At 45.4% G+C, this 26,517-nt stretch overlaps 1 protein-coding gene across 2 annotated transcripts; it reads left to right on the top strand.

Moving 5' to 3' along the window:
* Positions 1–771: 771 nt before the first annotated feature.
* ormdl3 (ORMDL sphingolipid biosynthesis regulator 3) lies at positions 772–8,680 on the top strand. 2 transcript variants are annotated; one of them, XM_076999912.1, is made up of 4 exons: positions 772–1,109; positions 1,522–1,728; positions 2,131–2,282; positions 2,801–8,680. In XM_076999912.1, exons 2-4 carry the CDS (start codon positions 1,555–1,557, stop codon positions 2,934–2,936), a joined length of 462 nt encoding a protein of 153 aa, XP_076856027.1. In that variant the 5' UTR covers positions 772–1,109; positions 1,522–1,554; the 3' UTR covers positions 2,937–8,680. The 2 variants fall into 2 exon arrangements, with proteins under 2 accessions (XP_076856027.1, XP_076856026.1); XM_076999911.1 differs by having other exon boundaries at positions 1,459–1,728; positions 2,801–8,679.
* The last annotated feature ends 17,837 nt before the right edge of the window (positions 8,681–26,517 follow it).

The raw sequence follows: 26,517 nt of genomic DNA, 5'->3' as shown, positions 1-26,517 counted from the left end.
CTGTGATTGATATTCCCAGTGGCTATGAAGTAGGAGTCAGCAGAACACTGAACACCACCACTGCTCACAATAGGTCCCTGTCCTGGACCTTAGAAGCAATGACTCATGTTCAGTTTTTAGTCTAATGTTCATAAACTGTATGGACTACTGATCATTTTAAATGGTGTCACCCATTTAGACAGTAAGACCTGTACAGACCTAGCCAAGGTATAGGACTTCTTCCAAAGCATCACAGCGATGATGTGACATGCTACAGAGCTGGTATCAGCCTCAGGTGCATTAGTTCTATATTGCACATGGCTGCTTTTTGAGTCTTGAACATCAAACTATTGGCTTTGCATTTGATCTTTGGAATACCACCTAAGCAGTTTCTGTGAGATGTTCTCAGAAACTGAACAGGCAACCAATATATCTACTGATCCGACTGATAGCTTGACAGATTGTAACCTCTATTCAAATTGAAATTTCCAGCTCGGTTAAAATGAATCTTAATTTATGATAGCCTTAGTCTGAATATTATTTGTATTTTGTAATTCATAGATGAAACTATTTCTAGAAGAAATTACAACGTTGTGGTAAAACAGAACTACAATTCCCATTCAACGTCTCACGCTTCATCGGTCCTTTCTGTGACGTCGTAAAAGGGCGTAGGCTTCACGCTGGCAAATGGTTAACGCATCCGCCGTTGATTGGTCAGTGCTTTCCATGTGATTTAACGAAGCCAATTACAGGTTCGTTTTGCTCGTTTTTTTCTTTTTTTCCAATCAATGTTTCTCATTCCTGTAACCAAGAACTCAGCAAATGATGATGTTCAGCTATGAAGTCCTGCTGCGCTCTCACCAGCTGTTTGTATGGGGACCCAAAAGTGGTTCAGCGTGAGAATATGATAGATTTAAAGCTTTCACGAATTCATTATTAGAGGCCGTTGGCAAAGAAAACCAAATATATGTCGAGAATAAATACGGCGAATACATGTACTATATAATATAGTGGCATTTATAAAAAACAATACCGGTGCGAAAGAAACAAATATGATAGCGAACCAGTCTTCATGAGGAGTTTCTCACTGGCGCTGGTAGTTTCCAAAGCGAGGATCTGGAAGCTTATTTGTAAGTAATTCAGTTGTCCTCTTTCCTTACTTTCCAAACCAAACGACCAACATCTACATTTCTTAGATGCTGAAAACTTGAAATACTAAACGTAGTCTGAATTGCGTAATAGTGTAATCTTATTACGTAATGTTTCACCAACAACTCCCCCTTATTTTCCACGATGCTTGTTTATGATCGCGTAACTAGCAGGCAAGCTGTTTTTACAGTAAAATATCTAATTATTGCTTTATTTGTTTTTGAATCGCAGACAGCTGGAAGTTATCCAACTTTTTTATTTGTTGACATTTAAAGATTTACATTGATACAACATCTAATGACATCAATATCTTATTATTTTTCATTTCAGGGTTTAATTAGCAAACTACGCAAACTCGTTTCTGGCTTTTACACCTTATTTGCTCCGAGCCAGTCAGGTGCGCGCAGGCGGTGAGACGGGTGTAGAATGAACGTGGGCACGGCGCACAGTGAGGTGAACCCCAACACGCGGGTGATGAGCAGCCGGGGGATATGGCTCGCCTACCTGCTGGGCATCGGCCTCCTACACCTCATTCTGTTAAGCATTCCGTTCGTCAGCGTGCCTGTGGTCTGGACTCTCACCAACCTCATCCACAACATGGTGAGACACACACACACACACACACACACACACACACACACACACACACACACACACACACACACACACACACACACACACACTGCAGCTCAATTGCTTAACTTCATATTTAAATTGTACATATAGTGTAACACCCAGTGTGGGCCCAGTTACTGTGAGTTTGACTTGTTAGAGTGGAGAAATTCTGTAACGTGGACATTTTCTTGGCCTGCTTGAGCACTGACTCACGGCTCTGGTTGGAGATTGATATTTGGATTGGTATTCCGGTCCTCCTGTTGTCCAGCGCTTGCTGGTTCTCCTCGCCGTACTGACACGCCGTGCACACGGGACCTTTCGCGTGTGCTGAAGGAGGAGACCGGCTGAGAGCTGAACTTACCTCCTGCACACGTGTGTTTTGTCTAGTGTATGTATCTCCTCCTCCACACGGTGAAAGGGACTCCATTTGAGACGCCCGACCAGGGTAAAGCCCGCCTCCTCACTCACTGGGAACAGATGGATTATGGGGTGCAGTTCACCGCCTCCCGCAAGTTCCTCACCATCACCCCGATTATACTGTGAGTGTGCTCTTACAAACACACACACACACACACACACACACACACACCTCCATGGGGTTTGGTTCTGGGCTGTCCTCATCGCGGGAGTGCAGGGACTCTAATGGAGACCCCCCCCACTCTCCCCACCCTCCTCTGCCAGTAAGGAGAGATGAACTTGTCTTCATGTACTGCTGTATATTTTACAATTAGCCACCAGCACATGGACTCGAACTAGGATTCTAACACACTAGTGCTCTGTTGCTAAGATACTAACAGGCTAGTGCTCTATTGCTTTATTTTACAGTGGTCATATGAGAATCACGTGCGTGACCATAATGTTTAATAATATCTTAAGCGTAAGCAATGTGCCCCAATCATCCCCCATCTTGTTATGCTTGCTTATTATATGATTATACCATGGTAAATCAATATGTCATCTGATAAACGTACAGCACCGTGTCCTTGTTGGCCTGTGGGTGCCTGTGAGGTTTGTGTCTGGCTGATGTCCGCTCTCTTCTTGGCCCTGTCCTCTGTAGGTATTTCCTCACCAGCTTCTACACCAAGTACGACGGCGTGCATTTTGTCATCAACACACTCTCCCTGCTCTCCGTGCTGATCCCCAAACTGCCGCAGCTGCACGGTGTGCGTCTCTTTGGCATTAACAAGTACTGAAGCCCTGCGTGCTCGCCGGCGGCCATGTTGATGACCCACACGCCCTGCCACTCCAGTGTTGAGGAGTGAAGTGAATACATGCTGAAATGCCATAAACCCATCTGCTTGTCTCTCTCCTCCCCTTCTCTCTAGCATCAGATTTAGGTTTTGGGGGGAGTTAAATCATTTAGTGTTTTTATCGTTTGCTAGTTTGTAACAAATCTCGTAGGTTCCGTGACTGTAGGCTGCAGCCAATAATGGCTGGGGTCCTGGGAGGTTGCTACGGCGCAAACTCTTCAGCCCGACAGTGGCTCCTCCCCCAGACGGCGGGGACGCAGGCCTGGATACGGCGCCGTTAGCGAGAGACGGCAGCCGTTCTGTTGCCTGCCTGTTTCCTGCATCGTTTCTGCTTAACTACGTCATGTCTCTGGTGTGCAAGACCAGAACGAGAAAGAAATGCAGTATTTCTAAATGGGGGTGGAGGCAGATGGCTATTTTTAGACTGAAGCACTTTGCTGTGTCTTCGGTCAGAGCAAAAAAAGAAAATCCACAAAAAAAAAGATGTGATGCCTTTCCTACCATGTTCAGGAAAGCTTGCTTTGTCCAGTTTGTGAAGTGACACACGCTAGCCTCCTGTCCTCCTGTCCTCTGCTCCACAAAGCTGGCCTGACATAAGGGGGACTGTTAAAGATGTTAGAAGCTGAACTGACAGAGAACTAGTGATTATATGACTGATTACTTTTGGTTAAGGATAAGATTTCCACCCAGGAAAGACTACAAAACTAAAAGAAAGTTGGTTTGTTTTTACAGAGGACCTGAATAGTGTTTTACTAAATTGAAATGATTTCTGTGATTCAGATAAACATCCCTTGGTAAGAGTGAACAAATGGCAATGTATTTCAGTATTGTACATGCTAGTATTTCAGACATCTAGCATGCATGCCCACACAAGCCAAGTGCACCGAGATAGACGATGTGCTCAGGTTAATACATTCCTTAGCCATGGAAACGGAGTAAGTTGTGCGGGTTACACCGTTATCAGCTGTAGGGTCTGTAGTGAATGAGACATTTATGAGCACATCGGTCTCTTTGAGGTTTCTCTGCTCACAGCACCTCCAACCTGGCCTACATCCTTCTGGATACACACACACACACACACACACACACACACACACACACACACACACACACACACACACAGACTATTGTAGATAATCACATAACTGCTCATGTCACAGCCAAACTCAGTGGATGGACATTAGAACTAAATGTTTTTCCTGCCTTGAGAGTTTCCTCCTCCTGATTCTCATTTTGTTGCACTATGGCAGAGTGGAACCACTGCTTCCTGATGTCACTGTGGAACATGGATGGAATCTTGCATGAAATGGAGACTAGTGCCTTTGGAACTCTGGAACACAGTTCCTGAGCCTGCCTGCACAGAAGCTTCTAGAGTGTGTTGTGAATACTGTATAGCAGGTGCTTGTGTGGTGTTGCATGTTTGCGACAGGGTGAGTTTAGCAGCTCAGTCTCTTTCTGCTAAACACGTACCTCATTTCCTTCCTAGCAAGGTTATCGCAGTCCCTTTATTTGTGCTTTTAGATTGTTTTGGTCTCCATGCATTACAATCTTAATTATTGCATCACTGCAGATTTAATTACGTGCTCTTGTTGTCTACCTGGTGGAGCGGGCAGAGCGGTGTACTGGCACCCCTGAGGTCATGGGGTCAGTTCCCAGGGAGCACCCATGCTGTCCTGCAGAGAAGTAAATATGCAAATTGATGTGGATAAGAGGGTCTGCCACATGCTGAATATGTAAAGTGGAGTATACATGGTAGACATTGTGGAGATCAACAAATGTTATACAGAAGCACATTAATGCAAATGACCTGTTGAGTACAGGTTGAGAGGTTTTGTAAGAAAAATGTAGTTAGAATTGCTTAATTTCAGATACTGTGTTGTGCCTGTTAATGTCATATTACATATTCATCTTCATATTTATCTTCATATGATCACAATCTTTTCAAGATAGTGAAGTGCAGTTTCCTGAAGGCCAAGATATATGCAGTGCAACTTTAATGACGCATTAATGAAAGCATTAGCTTGTCAACTATAGTTAATATTCTCAGAAATGTTCATATTATTCTAAAAACCATTTTACACTAGGCCATCCGAACTCTGCAGTAAAGACAGGGCTTTCTCATGTAATATTTTGAAGGGAAATACATGAACGTTTTTATTTTCTAAAATAGTTTTCTACTTAAAATAAATAGTTTGACTAGAAAATAGGAATAGTACAAACATTAGTTTGGAGGTGGTGTAACTTAGGTAAGCACACCGCAATGTTAGTCCACATGTTTATGTGAGTCTACACAGGAACACATGCGGGAAAAATGATGTGATTTTAATGATTTGGAGCAGGAAACCCCAAATACTCTCAGCACATGAGCAATTGTGGTTGTTCAAAGGTACTCAGAGCAGATTATGAGTTGTAATGCTGCTCTGTCTGAAAGTTGAGATCATCTAAATCCTATGGTGCTTTTGAGAAGGTGCACCCTGATCAATTAAAGTAAAGAAAAAGCAAATATGGATCATTGTTTGACTTAAATGACTGTTGTTGTGTAAAATGTTTACTTGCTTAGTGGTGAAATAAGGGCATGTTTGAAGAGGGCTGTGTGTTGTCATTACTGTACAGCGCTCTGTGCCCTTAGATGAATCCAGCAGCTGTGTAAATGTGGAGCTGGAGAGAGGGAAACGGAGGTGGAGAGATGTGTGGTTTATACCAGAGATGTACCCCCCCCCCCCCCCCCCCCCCTCCCACCCACTGCTGTTCTGCATAGGCGTGAATCTTCATCCCGATCAATATGACACAAACCATCCATGAATACATCCAAGCAACAGCCCCCAAGGGTGAGCTGAAGAGGAAGAGCCTCGGACAGATGGAGGATGCGGTCACCATGGAAGCAGAGGGAGAGCTATGACAAAATAAGCCCCTCCATGGAATGTACCACAAACAGACAGCAGGGGTGGCTGACCTAAGGCAGTTCAACCGATGGCTGCAAAAGGCAGGACTGAAGGATAGCACAGATAGGACTAATCACGGCTGCACAAGATGAAGCACTAAGCACTATAGATCCATCCAAGCAGGGGTGAATCACACCACAGAAGACGTAAAGTATGGGCAGAAGCCTCATAGACAATGGTACAATACAGCACCTACTAGCATGATGGGAGACCTACACATGGGAGGAGTCATGGGGTGATTGTAGACATGTCTGAGATGCTTTGGGACCTCCAGATCCAGACAGAGGAAATGTAGCAAAGTATATGGAAGGTTAACACCAGTGTTGTCCCAGTGGTGATAGGAGCACTTGTGGCTGTGACCCCTAAGTTGAAAAAGTGACTCCAACAATTTCCAGAAATGACAACATCAGTCTCGGTCCAGAAGAGAGCTGATCTAGGAACAGTGAGAACACTGCGTCGTAACCTTGAACTCCCAGGCCTCTCGTAAAGAGTCAGAGCGTGTGGAAAACAGATATGACCACACACTGAGGTCCTTTTTCCTTTTTTTAAATCTTGCTTGGCCAAAGACGTTTGATACATGTTTAAAAGCTATGGGCTCATGAATGTTTTATGCATGTCAAATCAGTTTCAGCTGTGAAAATTAACAGTTAGAAATTTATATAATACCTGAACTCTTTATTGTTATTTTAATGCTGTGTGTGTGTGTGTGTGTGTGTGTGTGTGTGTGTGTGTGTGTGTGTGTGTGTGTGTGTGTGTGTGTGTGTGTGTGTGTGTGTGTGTGTGTGTGAGGGGCTTAATCCAGGCGGAGTGGCCGGTGCTCACATGCTGCCTCAGAGGGATAAACAGGTCAGGGGGCAAAACTTGCTTTCTTGCTAACAAGGACTTTCCTGGCTTTGCCTTCTGTTTAACTTCCTTTGCAACACACACTGTAGACTGAACCATAGATACTGTGGTTGATTTCAAACTTTGAAATATGCACTGTATTGTAGGCAGCTAAAAAATGCAATTAAAAGATTTGGCTGAACATCCATACGATTGCAGAGCTCATTTTGTACTGAAAGTGTCTTATTGTTACTTGCCGTATTACTGGACATCAAGGTGAGTCTTAACACACAAATGGTCACTGCTCCCTATGGTTCATGCTTGGAACAACTACACGATGGTGACACTAGGTGGCAGCACAGCCCCAGTTCTGAAGGGCTTTGGTTTGTGCAGCAGTTGTTTTCAATGAAGAGCGGTCCTTGAGTTTCATTGAAGATGTTTTCCTGTACATTGTCCAGACATAGGGAGGGGTGGATGGTATAGGCAATACTGTAAGATGCATTCCAACCCTGCATGGAGAGCAAAGAAATGACTTCAAGGTTTCTGTCAGTCATCATTATGCAAACGTCTAGGGTCTAGACCTAGACTCTAGGCATTCATGGTTTTGTCAGACTGAGGCTTTACTTACAAAGTAATGTGCAGTGTTTTTGCAGTGTCCCTCCCAGACAGCAGGGGGCACAAAACACCAAAGGCTGAGGCTAATCTGAAGTGACATTGGCCTCCTATAAATAGGAGCAGCCTCCAGGTAAAGACTGTCGGCCTGTTTATTTCCGTTCTGCACTGCAGGTTGAACGAAGTTTGCGGTGCTCTGTGTCCTCAGCCGTGCCTTCGGCTGCAGAAGTGTGGTCTCACTTTACTGCTGTGGGGTTTGAAACAGCCTAATGGGTTACGTGATCTCTGTGGTTTTTCATTTGAAAAATAAGAAAAGGCATCTCATCTTCTGTGTCATAGCCCTCACGATATCACTCACTCTCTCAGACCCTCTGTGTCCTTGAGGACAGCTATACATCTCTCCCATATCTCTCTATCTATTTGCTTCTCTCTCTTGCTCTCTCTCTCTCTCTTTCTCTCTCTTTTTCTCTCTCTCTTTCTCTCTCTAGCTTCAGCCATCAGTTCAGTCAGCTGTGGTGGAAGAAAGCAGTGTGTGTGTGTGTGTGTGTGTGGGTGTGTATATGTGTCTGTGTGAGAGAGAGAAAGGACAGAAGGTAAACCTCATAGGTTTTACAGTGTCACTCCCCTTCAACATTGTGCCGCTATTTGAAGCTGCTCCTCTTACAGAAATCGGATCTCTGTGATTTAGCAGAGCCCGGCTTTAGAAGCAGACGGAGACTTAAGCTCCACTAAAAACGATCCTCTTTCAAAGTTCAGAAAGTGAAATATAGATGCCCTGTGGCGTCCTGTGGGCCCCTGCACTCTCGTGAAGACGGCGAGTGGCTGCAGGAAGGATTACATTTACACATATTTGAATAACCCAACAAATGAGCACTGTGTGATCAGTGTGTCCCCTAGTGTGAGGCTGCGCGCATGGGGACTTTACGACACACTCACCCTGGATATGTCATCCCACAGGCCGAGGAGCAGATGTAGCGGCCTGGGCAGGGGGAGTGCGGGGTCGTGGTTATAAATAGCTGGACCCCTGATGAGACGTATTTTACGTGAGGGATGGATCTCTTCAGGAGCTGGAGAGGACAACGGCTGGTGTGCAGGAGGAAAAGGGCCCTGTGTGGGAGCTTCTGTGTGGAGCCTGAGTGTGCTCCCGGAGAAGGGCCAACGGCGTCTGTAAGTTGGGTCTAGCTGGTGTGAAAGGACACGTAGAAGGAGGCAAGACAACGGTTTTGTTGCATTATGCTTTTTACTGTCATAAAAGTTTCGTTTTTCACATCAGTGTATAATTCGTTACAATTATGTATTTTTCTTGTCATGTATCTTTAGAAATGTGAATTTTTGTTACTGTAAAGTTGTGTTTTAGTGTTGCTTTGTGATTTCCCTGAGTTTTGGCATCCTTTTTTTAAATAAAAACATTTTGTTCTTCATAGACCATGCTTGCACACCGCAGAGAGCTTGTAAAACCACATCACTTTAGTTTCAAGGTTATGGAATATGAAGAAGTATTTTAATATCAGCTTGATGGGAAGGAGGCATTTCACCTCGAGGTGTGAATTTAATAACTCCTTATCAAGGAGAATCATATAATCGCATGAATATTCACATGCAATTTATTCCAGTGTTATTTGTATCAATTATTCTTGTCACTCATCTAACCTAGATGAGAGATTTGAACATCTCAAAGGATATTGTGTCTCACGTCCTCGGATCAAAAGCAATTACCATTAGTTTGATAAGCACAAAGATAACCTTTCTTTAAGTACACTTTATAGACTAATTAGCACTGTGTGTGCGTCTGGGATTATGAGGGGGCCTTACTGGTCTTTTAGGATTCCTGATGGTGTTAATGGGAGCTTCAGTCTCCTGCTCCTGTCACATGTTTTACTGCTGCAAATGACTGTGGTCAGCACATACACAACACACACACACATGCACATGCTTTGCCTTGTGTGTGTGACTCTGGGGTGTGTGAAAGCCAGCGAGTGTGTGTGTGTGCTGACAGATTGTGTTCCGACACATGTTCCCACCATGTTGCTACACACTCCTCTGACAGTAATTACCCTGCAATACAGCCCCAGAGCTCTCCTTAAGAGACTGCATGCGCTGTGTGTGTAATCACATTGATTTTCAATGCTTTTAGTGGCACAATGAGTGGAATCGTGTGTAGGACTGGCGTCTCTTTAGTGGCGCTCCAGTGTTGTTTTTGGGGTCTGCTTGGTGCCAGTGGTCCTCTGCTAGTATCTCTCTGACCTCTTTATCCTTTCTCTCCTGGAAAGAGTCCAGAATATCCCCCCAGAGTCCATGTCACAGGCCCCAGCCCAGCACATGCTCAATTAGGCTGCCCTCTAGAGGCTTGAGGCGGTATTCATCAGCCCAGACTGCAAACAGCAAATGGGGTCATGGTGATGAGAATTCATTCGTGGATTTCAGGTGCCTTACAAAATGCTGCCAGCGTCTGGTATTTTGTTTGCAGTGTAAGGTATTTCCGATACAGGCGGTATTGTGCTGGCCGCTAATTTGCATATCTTTCCCAGAATTGCTCCAATTAGAGCCATGCCCCCAGGCCTGAGGGGCCGAATGGGTAATAAGCATGAGATTCTGCAGCTCTGCCTAATGGGTTCAGGGTCTGGGATCAGTTTCTCAGGATCATGCTGCTTTTGGCCACCAGTCTTCTAGGAGCTACGAGGAAGACGTGAGCAGTATAATAAGTTCCATGTGCAACACGGTGAGGTTCGTGAAATCTTGCTGAAGGCCACAGCGCCCTATGCCCTGTGACCCCATCCGTCTCTGGAACACAGAAAGGTCGCGACCTCTTTCTAATCGGAGTGAACCCTGCTCTCCTGCCCTCTCTCGGTCCAACCCGAATGGAAGATTTGAATAATTAATCTCAGTGGGCGGCATGGACAGTAGAAGAACTAGGTGGCTTTCAAAGTCACCCTGGATGAAATAGCTATGGTGATGAATTATAGAGGGCAGAGCAGGGTTTTATGGCGTCTGGGGGGAACTGACACATTAGGCTCTGTGTGAACAGCGAAATTATCATCATTGCATTCTCTTCCACATATCCCATCAGTCACCCGACCTTACCCAGACTCCGCCCTCTGCCAGCGGCACGTGCCCGGTATTGGTGTGTAACTAAGGTGCCCCAATGGGGTTGTCCTGGTGAAGAGTGATGGGGGTTTTGGGTGCCATAGCTTTGCCTGCCTGCCCGTAACAGAACTCCGCCCCCCATTGTCAATCAACCCTGCATTCCACCCCATGAGTCACTTATTCCTCTGACCAGCGCACGATTTATTTGGCCTTTTATTTTCTGGAGTTTTGCGTCTTTTGCTTTGATGCAGCAGATGGGCCCTCCTGTGGAGGAGGCTGGGCCTCCATACCACACGGATCTCATTCTCTTCTGAGCCTGGTAGTGACCCAGTCTTCCCTTCCCCTCCGCTCTGTCAGCCAAACACACTAAAGTCCTTCACAAGGCAAGGTTTGAAAGAAAAGACAAAGATATGCTTAAATCTCAAATCTCAGCATATTCATCTCTGTTCTTATTATAGTGTGTTGATAAAATCTGGTCTCTATTCCCATTATAGCACAGTGAATGCTGAGATCTGTTGACTGGACAGGTTAAAGACCTGGGTCTGTTGCTGTCTTGTGGTGGGAGAGGCAGATGATTACCACTCGGACTCTGGGTTGGTGTGTTTTGCAGCAGGGAACAAACATGCTCAGGTAGGGCAGAATGTTCAAGTTTTGACATAGAGTCGATCCATGTGCGAAGCGCGCCCCCGCATGGCCACGCACAGGATGTATCAGTGAGTCGCCCTGCTGTCATGTCTCGTTAGGCTGGAGAAACACTCGCTCCGTGACTCATCTGCCTCCTAGCACTTATGTTCCCAATTTGTATAATTTGCCGCTAATGGCTGTGTGAGTTGCGCAAGGCCTAACGATGCGTTATGAAGGCATCGCACGGCTTATTTGACCACATGAATCCTCATCGTGACCTTGACTGAATGTGTGAATGCAATGTGCTAAAACTCTTGTAGGTTACAATGAGACCATTTACTGGCAACCATAATTTCTGTAATGTACATCTTCAAGAATGACCCTGAAATGCCAGTCTCTCTCTCCATCTCTCTCTCTCTCTCTGTGTTCTTCTCTCTCTTTCCGTGTCCTGCAGACAGTCGACAGAGGAAAAGGCCTGCGTATCTGCACTCCCAGCATGCATCACTGTGACAGGCGGAGCTGGGCTCACATTCACTGTCCCATTATGGGTAATTTACAGGCCTGTTTCGTAAGGCCGGGAGAAAGGGTAGCCAGGAGGCAGCGCAGGAAGCCTGTGTGCTGGCGCTGTGTCTGGTGTGCCGGGGGACGTCAGAGTGCTCCGTACCGCAGTGCAGGGAAGCAGCGGTCCTGCTGGACACTCCTAAGTGATGCTCATGAGTCTGCATTGATTAGCTACTAAGGGAGAATTGCCCTCATTCTCCTGTTCATTAACCACCCCCCCCCCCCCCCCACCCCCCACGGCAGCTCCATCATTCTTATGGCAGAGAGGAAACCTGGGCTCTCAGGGCTGAACGCACAAGGCTGAGATCCTGCACTTTAAAAGCTTTCAGTGATTTTTCACAAATCCTCAGTGCAGACCAGCACACTCATACGGACCAGCATGTGTGTATAGACTAGCACACTCACACAAACCACCATGCTCGCACAGACCAGCATGTGTGTATAGACTAGCACACTCACACAAACCACCATGATGGCACAGACCAGCATGTGTGTATAGACTAGCACACTCACACAAACCACCATGATGGCACAGACCAGCATGTGTGTATAGACTAGCACACTCACACAAACCACCATGATGGCACAGACCAGCATGTGCATGTAGACCAGCACATGAAGACATTGACATCTACGTGGTTGGGGTAATTGTGCTGCCTCTGCTTCTCATGAAGATCTAATATATATAAGATCTGATATATATGTATATATATATATAGAAACTGTTTTCACTGCATATTGAGACTACATTAACTTCTTGCATTGGAAAATCCAGCTCTGGTGCCCAGACACATTTTGATATTGTGCCCATAAACTTTACGCCTCTTTGAGAAAAACTAGATCTACTCCTCACCTCATCACTGACATCATGTTAGTCCAGGACTACATCTGTCCCACAGGAACACACCATACCTGAGGTGTGTGTGTGTGTGTGTGTGTGTGTGTGTGTGTGTGTGTGTGTGTGTGTGTGTGTGTGTGTGTGTGTGTGTGTGTGTGTGTGTGTGCGAGAGAGAGAGAGAGAAAGAGAGAGAGAGAAACAGGAAGGCATGACAAGAACTTGACAGATGACTTATGGACATGAGATTGCATGTTATGAGTGTCTCCTCAGGGAGCCCACCATGATTGTCATTTGCCCTGAACTTTGCGGAAGTAGCTAACATGAACTTGCGGCATATAGGTTAGCAGAAGACATAACATGGCTGTCAAATGAACGACTCTCTCCTGACAGAAAGATGCTAGGGGCCAGCTCATCCAGGCTTGGGGGGTGGGGGGGGGGGGGGGGGGGGGCTGATCCACATTCAGAATTTAACCCTGTTAAACACTGGCAAACAGTAAATGGGAGATAAATGTTGTGTGCTATAAATTTCAAGTCATGTAGACATTGTGTGCCTGGGTGAACCGAGATGGCAGGTGTGACAGCAGATTTTGACTTGCACCTGGATGCAAGGCTTTATGTGACAGGGGTTTGAGTGGCTGTACTCAAAAGAATTTGCTACTTATTGAAAAGACAAATACCTGCTCTGCACTGAACGAATGCTTTCGCTTATTGACGGGAGTTGTGGTTGCCGCTAGCGTTCAGCACACGCGCAGGAGGAGAGGTAGCAGCAGGACTCCCCAGGGCCACGTATGGCTTTGGAATGTGACTGTACCCAGAGCTGCAGGGTCACATTCACTCTCTGCTTCCTTCAGTATGTCCACACACGACGCTCTGTGCTCAGATCAGAGATTGGAGGGTTTATTCTTCCATACGTTGTAATGAGAGATTCAGGAAACGCAAAAACTCAATTGGATTCAAGAAAACACTCCTTTTTCATTTTTGTTTTTCTGCCTTTTTTTCTTAGCAGACCTCGCGGTGGAGAGGTGTTGATGAAGAGCCCCAGCTTTTGTTGAATTCTTCTGCTTTGCACTAGAGAGCCGTGCACACAGACAGGCCTGTGGAAAGTGGGCGACAGTGTAATGCAGTATGCAGTGTCCATGTTGAACAGTGATCTGACAGCAGTGTGAGCTAAATCATTTCAGTATGCAGATTTTGGTGCTGGATCTCAATGCTTGTGAGGTCTACCACACATACACCACACATCTCAATGCTTGTGAGGTCTACCACACATACACCACACATCTCAATGCTAGTGAGATCTACCACACATATACCACACATCCCAATGCTAGTGAGGTCTACCACACATACACCACACATCTCAATGCTTGTGAGGTCTACCACACATACACCACACATCTCAATGCTAGTGAGGTCTACCACACATACACCACACATCTCAATGCTAGTGAGGTCTACCACACATACACCACACATCTCAATGCTAGTGAGGTCTACCACACATACAACACACATCTCAATGCTTGTGAGGTCTACCACACATACACCACACATCCCAATGCTAGTGAGGTCTACCACACATACACCACACATCTCAATGCTAGTGAGGTCTACCACACATACAACACACATCTCAATGCTAGTGAGGTCTACCACACATACAACACACATCTCAATGCTAGTGAGGTCTACCACACATACACCACACATCTCAATGCTAGTGAGGTCTACCACACATACAACACACATCTCAATGCTAGTGAGGTCTACCACACATACAACACACATCTCAATGCTAGTGAGGTCTACCACACATACACCACACATCTCAATGCTTGTGAGGTCTACCACACATACAACACACATCTCAATGCTAGTGAGGTCTACCACACATACAACACACATCTCAATGCTAGTGAGGTCTACCACACATACAACACACATCTCAATGCTCGTGAGGTCTACCACACATACAACACACATCAAATTTTTTTTTTCATATTTGTTCATTTATAGCAGATGCTTCTACATTATAAGATGAAATGGTCCTTGTGGAAATGCAATGATATACTGTATATCACTAAAAAATTTCTTGCAAGAAACTGAGTTGGGACCCAGGAATAAGGATCTTTTTCTTTCCTTTTCTCCTGAGGTATTCTGGCAGTAGTCCCGTGGTTATCTCCTCTCACGTTTTTCATCTGCCTGTCCACATGTCTAACCACTCGTAGGTTTAATTGGTTTCTTTTCTTTTCAACAGGTACAGACTGCAGAGACGCGAATACACCACATCTTTTTCTTACATGTTCAGTACGACTGAAATTCCCCACTTCTTGTGAATAGTGACCAAATGTTGTATGAGGTTCACTGTAAATGCTTTGCATTGCCAAACTGGGAAACTGAGTCTATAGTGGTAGAGAATGCTCAGAGGAGTGATATCCTGTGAAAAAGGAACTGGATAATGTCCAATTAAGAATGATCACTATTTCACATTTAGAGCAGCATATACTACAAGGCAGTTTAACAATATGCAGTCTTCTTAAATCACTGTGCACAATGTGCATTCCTGATGGAGAGATCTTAATTTCTTGGTAAGCAGTTATTTGTATTACTGTGTTAAGATGATTATTCAATTGTCAGTAAAGAAGACAGGGGTTTTTGTTACCTGTTTACTGACGTTAATGAGATTAATGAGAACTCATCTACTAAATCCAGCAGAGCTTGGACTATTATGACATGTAATTGGAGAGAATTACTGCACTGGCGTGTTTTAAAGCCCCAAGGAACCTAAATCTAGGTTTTCTTTCTAATTAGGTTAATCTACTCTCCTGGGGAGACAAAGTACATATACAAAGTGTCCTATGAATATCATTCCAAAGTCCAGTAAATATACAAAATACTTTGGCTGAATCTGTCCCCATGTGAAATGTTCTCAATGTTGGGCTATGCTGTCATGACAGAGGAACGTGAAGGTAAGTCGGTGCAATAGGCTGGATAAGTCAGCAGTGAGGTCTGCACAATATTTCCACTGTCCCTGGAGTTTGCCACCTGTGACCAAGACAATGGTTTCATTTCCAAGTTAAAAGAAAACATGGCACCCTAACACACAGTCTAGTCCTAAGGTCATGATTGCATGCTATAGATTCTTCTTGCTTGCACTGTTCCATTGGGATTAACTTGAGCAGATCGAGGCAGCCTGTCAAAGCTCTTCACTGGAACGTTAAACCATTTAATTGCTGATTTGACTCCATCAGTTACAAGCAGTGGGTAATATTTATGAAGAAAACTGACTAATTATTTTAAAATGCAATAAAATCTCTAGTTAATAATTCATTTCATGTAGTGATTTTAAGACAGGTACATTGATAGGTCATTGTGTTATCATCCGGTATTGCGTTTCATCCGGTCTATTCATGTATTTCAGGGCTTTGATTCTATAATCACATTAGCTAGCTGAAGGTTTGGCTTGTAGTTTGGGTGGTTTCCTGTGTTTTAGTGCATCTTCAGCAATGCCATCGGTACCATGGTCACATTGAGAATGTTGCTTAAAGACTCTGACATTTCTGTGTCTGGTCATGAGGAGAAGGTCAGGTGCTTAAATGAGATCAGTCCAGCTTTCGCCTGGAAGACGGTGGTCATTCCATCTCTAATGACATTCGAATGGCATTATATCTGGGGAGAGAATATTTCTGTGATATTCTGTGTGCGTGTGTGTGTGTGTGTGTGTGTGTGTGTGTGTATGAGTATGTTCACATATGTGGATGTGCCTTTCAGATCAGAAAGAGTTGAAGGGCCTGTGTTTCTACCTGAAAAATAATTTTATGATCTCTAGCGGTGGCAGTCAGCGAGCTGAGACCCCTGTGTATAGTTGACCCTATTAGCATGCTTCTATGTATATGCCCAGATGCTACTACCATACACAGGAGCACAGAAATCATCACCACGGCAACAATAGACCCTTGTGTGCACTATCCTTGCACTTACGGTTGGTGTGTTACTTTTACCTAATGCGCTGGGTGCAGCTTCTGATTGGTGAACCAGTGGGCAAGTGCACTGACTCACAAGGTCAAAGCAGACTCTCATTTTTTCTCTCTTCATCTTTTGCTCTCACTTTCTTGCACTCTCTCTCCCTCTCTCTCTTTCTATTCCCTCTCTCCCTGTTTCTCTCTCTCTCCTCCCCATTTCTTTCTCTCCCCCTCTCCTCCTATTCCATCTCTCCCCCTCTCTTCCTGTTCTCCTCATCTCTTCCACTCCCGGTTAAGTTTGTCCTGAGCTCTCCTTCTCCGCTTCCTAATCTCCCTCCATTCAATTTTGTGTTTTCTAATGTTCTTCAGACTAGGGATTTACATGTTCATCTTTCTCCTTGAGATGTCTTGCCTCCCACACGTTCCCAGTGTCTGCGTCTTTAATACACGCTCCGTGTAATCACCTCTCCACACAGCCCACCCCCCACACCACTCCTCCCCCCACGGTCCCCATTCCTCACTTTTATTTATTGACTTTCTCCCTGAGGACATGGCACAGTCACATGTTCCTGCCCTTGAGGATGACAGAGCGGCAGAGGGCCTGACGGAGCACTCGCACCACGGCCACCATTCATATTTAATGCTTTTAACCAACCCTATACCTCCTCATCTCTGCTACTCCTTATCCTCACTCTCTCTATCTCTCTCTCTCTCTCTCCTCTATCTCTTTGTCTCTCTCTCTCTCCTATATCTCTCTGTATCTGTCTCTAGGGCTTTATGGGCTCCCTGTTTCTGAACTAGCTGTTGTCCATCGTGTCCATTATGTCTGGCCTTAGCATTCCCATCTTAGCATTCCCATCTTAGCATTCCCATCTTAGCTTTCCCATCTTAGCATTCCCATCTTAGCATTCCCATCTTCCCTCTTTCCCACTTCGACTCCTCCAAGCAGTGGTCTGAGCAGGTCGCCCCGGTGTGTGTGGGCCAGGCAGGGGGTGGAGCAGGCGCAGGTGTGTCGGTTAGCTCTGTCCGTGAATGCTGATCCTGGGTCAGGTATATTTACCCGTCAGAAGTGCCAACATTGAGCCATAGGGCCATGCATTGATTAAAAAGCCCAGCTGGTATGCAGCTCAGACTTAACACACAAGAAGCTTACAAAAACGAGGGTGTGTTTCCCATCGCTTTATAATGGACCGCACGCTTGTCCGAGGCGATCATTAATCTCCTTAATGTACATCTCAAACGTGTGTGGGCGCAGGTGAAAGGGCCGCGTTATGGGCTGACAGATATGGGCTGGTCGATGACTTGGTGTGTTCCACCATTACGCACTGCACATCCAAGACATCTTTATCTACACTATGTCAAACGTCTGAATTTATGTTCATATTATGATGGAAATAATTGAAAAGGTTAGCTTTAATAGTGTTATTATCTTGGGATATTTGCCAAAGAGTCACCCCAAATTGAAGTCATGGTAAAGAAATACAGCAAGAGTATACATAAATAATAATAATAATAATAAAGACAGTTCAGTGCAATGTAATGAATATTGTAGGCTGTGGAAGCATCAGGGCGAGTTGGAGGGTGTGAGCCCACGTACGAGCCTGTAGAGTTTAGTTAGTGTCGGACCAGGCCTTAATTACTCAGAACCAAGAGTTCAAGCTGAGTAAAAGTTGCTCTGGGTGTTCACTTTGTCATGCACCAGTTTGCTTTAATGGGCTTTGTATTTTCCAGCATACTTGAAAGTGTGATGCAGGGAGAAGGGTCTACATCGATGTGCAGGTGTCAGATAGCTGCTGTGCAGAAGAGAAACCCCTGCAGGTAGCACCACATGCTCGGTGAGAAATGATTATTTCAGCTCACGAATGAGGTGGAAGAATGGCAGATGTGTGAATCTTTTTAACCTTTATTGGCACTCTGCTCCCCCCCCCCACACCACACACACACACACACACACACACACACACACACACACACACACACACACACACACACACACACACATTGGTATTCTCACTAGATGCCATTAAGGCGATTACATTTATCATTCCGTTTTGCGCAGCTGTCCTGACATGTTCCATCTTCTCCCTGGCCTTTACCTCCAGCTGTTGCTTTGATATTAGCTTTATGAAACCTGCATGAACAGCTTATAGCTCCCTAATCTGCCCCTGTGTGCTCCCAGCACTGCGGTGCATGTGCGTCTGCTCTCTTCATCTCTCTTTTCTTTCCACCCTAATGTTTGATCCTGCCTCTTCTGTCCTCTTTTTGCTCTGTGCCTTTCGTTCATGACTGAAGCAGGTGTATGAGTTTCTCCTCGGGTGGAGTCTGCCCCCCGGCCCACTCGCACTGTTTATGGTGTGATTATATTTCTGCTTCTCCCAAGGACCAGCCCACCTTCATGTTTACCTCAGTTAAACCACGCTTGCTCAGTCTTCCAAGAGATGGCGAAGCATCCAGTCCTCTGACACTCCTGTCACCCCCTCTCTGTAGTGCTCTTCACAGAGAATGCATCCTAGATAGTATAGGAGATACGTCACAATTCAAGATACCCATGAACCAGACTACTGCAAAACTACAGGAGTCAATACAGGATGCAATTGTCACCTCTGTTCCCGTGCTGTTCATTTGTAACTCCACCCCTTGTTAGTACTTCCACCTGTGTTTGGGTGTATTTAATTTTGTCTACATCACTGCTGGTTGTTATGATATGTAATTATGAATTCTTCTAGTTATTGTTTGTGTATGCAGCATGTTCCTGGACCATAACCATAACTCTGGTTTTGGTTTTGCCCATTAGAAATCTCAATGTTTGCATCCGCCTCATGGTGTCACACTAATGCCTTGAATTGGAAATACACATAGATAATAAACAATATATCAAAAAACTACAGGAATTCAAAACTGATTCCTAGAAGAAATAAACACAGGTGCTAAAATGCAATATACAAGGACAACAAGTGCCATCTGTAGTGTTAATTGTCATTTAACAAACAGTTAAGTCTTCAGTCTATGTTTAGACTGCAAGGGACTCTGCAGTTTGAACAGCCAGTGGAAAATCATTCCATCATCTTGGAGCCAGGACAGAGAATAGTATTGAGGTTTGTCTTCCATGAGACTTAAAACATGGTGTATCAAGTTGATCCATACTTGAGATTCGGAGTGCTCGGGGTATGCATCGAACTTTGAGCATAGGCATCATGTAGGGAGGAGATAGTCCGTTTTTTGGCTTTGAAGTCAGGCATTTAAAATCTGTTGCTGCAGCTGCTGGAAGCCACTGAAGAGAACACCACAGTGGAGGGACATGGGAAGACTGAAAAACAGTCATGCTGCTGCATTCTGGCAGTCATGGTCCTGTTGTAGGTTGTAGAAACAGGGAGCCCATAATGAACTGGTCTTGTGACCGGAGGGTCGTGGGTTTGATTCCCAGACCTGAGGCCATGACTGAGGTGCCCTTGAGCAAGGCACCTAACCCCAACTGCTCCCAGGGCGCCGGGCTAGGGCTGCCCACCGCTCTGGGCATGTGTGCACCACAGCCCCCTAGTAATCATTAGTGTGTGTGTGTGTGTGTTCTAACTGCACAGATGGGTAAAAAGCGGAGGACAAATTTAGATTGCGGTGAAAAAAAATAAAAATCACAATTGACAAATATGGCACATTTACATTTACATTCTGGACCAGCTGTAGAGGAAGAGGTAGAGGAAGACCCACATATGAAGAGAAGATGCAGTAGTGTGGCTTTGAGATAACAAGAGACTGCACAGACCTCTGGGAAACGTCCTGTGAAATAAAGAGTCATATTCTCTGTATGTTGCAGAGGACAAATTAACATGGGGACTTCTGGATCACTGGAGACTTAGGAACTGAGCAAATTTGTTCAGATGACAGATTTGAAGGCTGACATGTTCTCAAACAGACCAAGAGCGATTGAAAGAGCTGTGAATTCTATAGCCAGTATGAATTTTTAAGTCTGCAATCAGTTTGGAATTCGATGTCTTAGCTCAGGAGAATCTACTTGACAAGTTAGTTGATGTCAGGCATATACGTAATAGAGGGCCTCTGCCCCTACTTCAGCTGTTGTGGCCTGGTATAATTAGATAGGATAATTAGTCGTTATCATTAGCACTTCTTGGGGGTGGAGTCAAAGGAAGCCCCCGGTGTTTAGGCCTTCTCATTTGATTGCTACAGGCTGCCTCTCCTTCGTTGTGGGCTAGGCCCTTGTTTCCTCTCTGTTCATCCTCAGAAAACCCCGCACTGCTGTTCAGTCCCTGATGACAGGACCCTTGCTAAATTGTAAAACTTGGTAAGCTTGGTGATGTATCCCCCATCTTTTAGCAGGACTAAGTTATAGATCAGTCGTCTCTGATGGTCGTTGGGTATTGCAGCAGCCTCGTTTCTCAGCCGTGCCCATGTCCTCCCCTGGTCTCATTCTCCCTGCCTGGTCCTCGTCACTCTACTGTACCTATCTTCCTTCAGCATCTTCCTTCAGCAAATCCTTTGTTTTGGTCCACGGATGTAAACTCCCTACAGCCAAAGGCTCCACATACGGTAATCCAGTCGTAGCCATGGCAATCTCGTTTATTTACATTTGACGCTTCTCTCCGATTTCCCGCTCATGTTAAATGATGTTGTGATACGTCACGAGAAAAGGGGCTGCGTCACAAATCACTGAAACAAACGTAAAGAATAATGGCAAAATAGACACACAAAGAATGTGTTTTTTTTTTCTCTACAACTCGCACACAGCGCCTGGATAACAGACTGACTTATTGTCTATGAGTTATTTTGGGCGAGTCCGAGTCGAGTCGAGAGTCATTAGGGACATAAGTGCGACATCGACTCGAGCCGCTCGCTTGAGTGTCGTTTGAATGAGCCCTTTGAATGAATAAACTACTATATCTAGTCAAGATTGTCACTCTATCTATCAGATAAGTCTTATTTCAGACTTTTGAAAAGATTAGCAACTTCTGGGCACTCTCATCCTTCATCACAATGCTCTATTTTCCATGAAGGATATGGCAGGATGTTTTGTTCAGTGAGGTCGAGGCATGAGGATGATAATAATAGTAATGGTGCATTTTCCACGTGTTCCAGTTGATGAATCTCTGCACGTTAGCCCATGGGACGGTTTCTTTGGGAAGTGCGCCTATGTCACCGCTCTTGGCTGGCTCCACATTCTAGTTATGGATTCGGCATTATTTACACCCTCGTGACCAATTCCCGTTGTCCCAACACACAGCGTCAGCGTGGCTGGCCGCCTGAGCAAGGGCCCCGCAGGAGGCTCTGCCACACGCCGCACACATCAGTACCGCTACTCAAGGCAGCATATACAAGCCCCTGTCTGCCTGTTTGCTTGGTGTGTGTGTTATTCACTCCTCTGTTTTCCTGCAGCGAGAGATGCTACAGCACGAGGAGACAGCAAAAGGACAGGCAGAAGCAGATATTTCCCCCGCACTTTGCTTCAGTGTGGTTGCCTGGGGAACGGCAAGGCGGCTGGGCCCGCGAGTTTCCGGTGCAGCTGTCGCGTGTGGCAGGTGTGGCGCTGAATTCCGACTCCCCTCGTCTACACGCGCATAAAGACGTTGCAGATGATATTCGGGAATATAATTTCGGCAGGCATTGTGTTGGCTAAATTATACTACCTTTATTAAAATAACCTTTGTTGAAGTAGACATGTGCTTTATACGGAAGAGCCTCACACATCCTCCTGTGAGTACTGTGATTATAACTTAGTTCATTGAGCACTCTAGTTTTGTCCTAACTAGATAATTAGACATAATTAGGGTATTTTGGCAAATATCTTATTAAAAAGCAAACAGGTTGCCAGTAAGATGTATAAGAAGGTTGTCAGTAATGAGGAGGTACAAAGAAGGCTAATACTACAAAGTAACGTGGTCAGAGGTGATCTTCGGTACAGCAAGTATGTTATTGTTTTCGATAATTAAAACTTGGCCCTTATTTATGCATAGAAACAACGGAAATCGCGATTATCGTCTGTAAGCTTGCAAACGAGGGGAGTCGGATTCTGCCGAGGGGTCGGAAGTTGGCACACCACCGGGACCATGCGGCGCAATGTGAACTCCCCCCTCCACCTCTCCACTCAGCTCAAAGCTAAACACGCAGCAGACCGGCGCCCAGACCACCGGGAATGTTCATCTGCACTGACGTATGCACACATTCCTGTGTGTTGTGCAGAACTGACAAGTGTGAAATATCTGCTGATTCTTCTTTGGTTTACTTTGTTCGTACCACACATGTACACCTGTAATATTACATATAAGCTGTGATATAGTGCTGTATATTGAGGCGAGTGTCCTGTGGTGAAAATGCAGTTGGGAGCTCCTGTAGGCCATACGCACAACCAGAGTAAGTCACATCCTCCTGACGAGATGTAGATTACAGCATCATCATGGCAGAGGGTAATCCTGCTATGACAAGACAAGAGTCATTCAGCTTTATGTATCAAACATTATTCCTCTCTCTCCATCTCTCCGTCTCTTTCTTTCTCTCCCCCTCCTTACCTCACAGTCTCTCTCTCTCTCTCCAAGCCTCCTTCTGAGGTGCTGTGAGTTCCTCAGCAAACCCCAATGAAATGCGGCAAGAAATTAATTAATCAGAAAGAGGGATGCTGTAGAGAGACGTTACAGAGAGAGAATGGAATTAGAGTCGAAGGAGCTGTCTGACGGGGGGGGGGGGGGGGGGGGGGGGGTGGGGGGCATCAGCGCAGGAGGAAATCTTTTATTTTAAAAGGGGAGGACAAGAAGTCTTGATCTGAAGGAAGGAGACAGAGAAATGCAGGCATTATTGGCTGCTCTGGTGAATGTGTGTGGAGCCTTGCGGTATCTCATCCTTGATCTCGGAGAACGTTTCAGATGCCTAGAGGACAGTGCTGGATTACAGTGATAGACTGCGCTCGTGGCATGTGTTTAGCATCCGATGCTTGATTGTACACTTATATAAGGTGATGGATGGTGCTGAGAGCATGTGTGCTGGCATTGTGACAAGGGAACCTTTAGGTTGGGACATTTATGGAAGGCGATTGCCATAAAGGGCTTTCTTCTCCTCTGGTCAAGTAAACAAACAGGATGAAATTCTTCATATAGCTGCTCAGAAACTCCACCACTACACATATTAGGGAATTAACACTTCAGCATGAAATACACCCAGAAACTCAAATTTCAGATGCCCCACACTGATACTGTTAACCCACACGCTGTGCTCAAATATAAATACTGCACACGAGAAAAATGAAGATTACACACAACTGTAGACAAAGTTACCAAGGTAATGAAAAAGGGAGTCACGACTGTTGTACAAAAATGGTCTCAACGATAGATAACAAAAGGGAGGGAATCTGGGCAAACTTTAACAGGTAATGGAATGACAGGTACAGGTAAAACAGGGTAGGTAGTCAACAAGGGCGATGCCGAGCAGAACGACACCTGAAAAGTGCCATCATGTGGGCGGAGGAGTTGAGGTGGAGTGTGTGACAGTGACCCCTACGCCTCCCACCCATTCAACACACAGCACACGCCACGTGACCTGTGAGGAGATGGGGGGGCAAGCAGTGCTGCTAATCAGGGATGGGACGGCACAACGGAGATGACTGGACAGGACCCGATACGACTCCTCTGTGGAACAGGCGGGGACTGGGCAGGGACCCGGGAGCCCTGGAGCAGCGCCCTCTAGTGGGCAAGGCTCAACAGTGGACAATCGAAGGTAAAAACAAGGTGGGATTTATACATACTATAACCGGTGTTGGTGCAGGTAAAGAAGGGAAGGTAGCTAACGAGGGCGGTGTGGTGACATGTTGAAACAGGGCTGCAGAACAGAAACAGATGGCGACACATGGGCAGCACAAAAACAGACATGGTGCATGGAGGGTCCCATTACATGGGCAAACGTGTTGAGATGGTGGGGGGGAGACATGTGGATCGTGCAAGTTCCCTCCTCCAGCCTGAGTTATACAGAGGGCTCTCAGATGAGTGGTAATACTGTTATACTCTGCTGCTGTGGTGTGCTTTTACTTTCTTCCCTTTGAAACATTCACACACAACACAGCTTTCAGTGCGTCTGCGTTTTCCTTCCCTTTGTAATGTTCTATCTCAAATGATGTTGTTATTCAGTCTCAGTGTTCTTCTGCTTGTCTGGTTTGATGTATGCTGCTGCCTGTGTTCTTACGCTGCTGCCTGTGTTCTTATACTGCTGCCTGTGTTCTTACGCTGCTGCCTGTGTTCTTATACTGCTGCCTGTGTTCTTATACTGCTGCATGTGTTCTTATACTGCTGCCTGTGTTCTTATACTGCTGCATGTGTTCTTATACTGCTGCCTGTGTTCTTACGCTGCTGCATGTGTTCTTATACTGCTGCCTGTGTTCTTATACTGCTGCATGTGTTCTTATACTGCTGCCTGTGTTCTTATACTGCTGTATTTGTTCTTATACTGCTGCATGCGTTCTTATACTGCTGCCTGTGTTCTTATACTGCTGTATGTGTTCTTATACTGCTGCATGTGTTCTTATACTGCTGCATGTGTTCTTATACTGCTGCCTGTGTTCTTACGCTGCTGCATGTTTTCTTATACTGCTGCCTGTGTTCTTATACTGCTGCATGTGTTCTTATACTGCTGCCTGTGTTCTTATACTGCTGCCTGTGTTCTTACGCTGCTGCCTGTGTTCTTACGCTGCTGCATGTGTTCTTATACTGCTGCCTGTGTTCTTATACTGCTGCATGTGTTCTTATACTGCTGCATGTGTTCTTATACTGCTGCCTGTGTTCTTATACTGCTGCCTGTGTTCTTACGCTGCTGCCTGTGTTCTTACGCTGCTGCATGTGTTCTTATACTGCTGCCTGTGTTCTTATACTGCTGCCTGTGTTCTTATACTGCTGCATGTGTTCTTATACTGCTGCCTGTGTTCTTATACTGCTGCATGTGTTCTTATACTGCTGCCTGTGTTCTCATACTGCTGCATGTGTTCTTATACTGCTGCATGTGTTCTTATACTGCTGCCTGTGTTCTTATACTGCTGCATGTGTTCTTATACTGCTGCCTGTGTTCTTATACTGCTGTATGTGTTCTTATACTGCTGCATGTGTTCTTATACTGCTGCCTGTGTTCTTATACTGCTGTATGTGTTCTTATACTGCTGCATGTGTTCTTATACTGCTGCCTGTGTTCTTACGCTGCTGCATGTTTTCTTATACTGCTGCCTGTGTTCTTATACTGCTGCCTGTGTTCTTATACTGCTGCCTGTGTTCTTACGCTGCTGCCTGTGTTCTTACGCTGCTGCATGTGTTCTTATACTGCTGCCTGTGTTCTTATACTGCTGCATGTGTTCTTATACTGCTGCCTGTGTTCTTATACTGCTGCATGTGTTCTTATACTGCTGCCTGTGTTCTTATACTGCTGCATGTGTTCTTATACTGCTGCCTGTGTTCTTACGCTGCTGCATGTGTTCTTATACTGCTGCCTTTGTTCTTATACTGCTGCATGTGTTCTTATACTGCTGCCTGTGTTCTTATACTGCTGTATGTGTTCTTATACTGCTGCATGTGTTCTTATACTGCTGCCTGTGTTCTTATACTGCTGTATGTGTTCTTATACTGCTGCATGTGTTCTTATACTGCTGCATGTGTTCCTATACTGCTGCCTGTGTTCTTACGCTGCTGCATGTTTTCTTATACTGCTGCCTGTGTTCTTATACTGCTGCATGTGTTCTTATACTGCTGCCTGTGTTCTTATACTGCTGCCTGTGTTCTTACGCTGCTGCCTGTGTTCTTACGCTGCTGCATGTGTTCTTATACTGCTGCCTGTGTTCTTATACTGCTGCATGTGTTCTTATACTGCTGCCTGTGTTCTTATACTGCTGCATGTGTTCTTATACTGCTGCCTGTGTTCTTACGCTGCTGCATGTTTTCTTATACTGCTGCCTGTGTTCTTATACTGCTGCATGTGTTCTTATACTGCTGCCTGTGTTCTTATACTGCTGCCTGTGTTCTTATACTGCTGCCTGTGTTCTTACGCTGCTGCCTGTGTTCTTACGCTGCTGCATGTGTTCTTATACTGCTGCCTGTGTTCTTATACTG

This window comes from Brachyhypopomus gauderio, chromosome 3, assembly GCF_052324685.1.
Source record: "Brachyhypopomus gauderio isolate BG-103 chromosome 3, BGAUD_0.2, whole genome shotgun sequence".
In the NCBI taxonomy this organism is placed as follows: domain Eukaryota; kingdom Metazoa; phylum Chordata; class Actinopteri; order Gymnotiformes; family Hypopomidae; genus Brachyhypopomus; species Brachyhypopomus gauderio.
The sequence above is the reverse complement of the archived record's forward strand: the minus strand, read 5'-3'. Positions and strand labels throughout refer to the sequence as shown.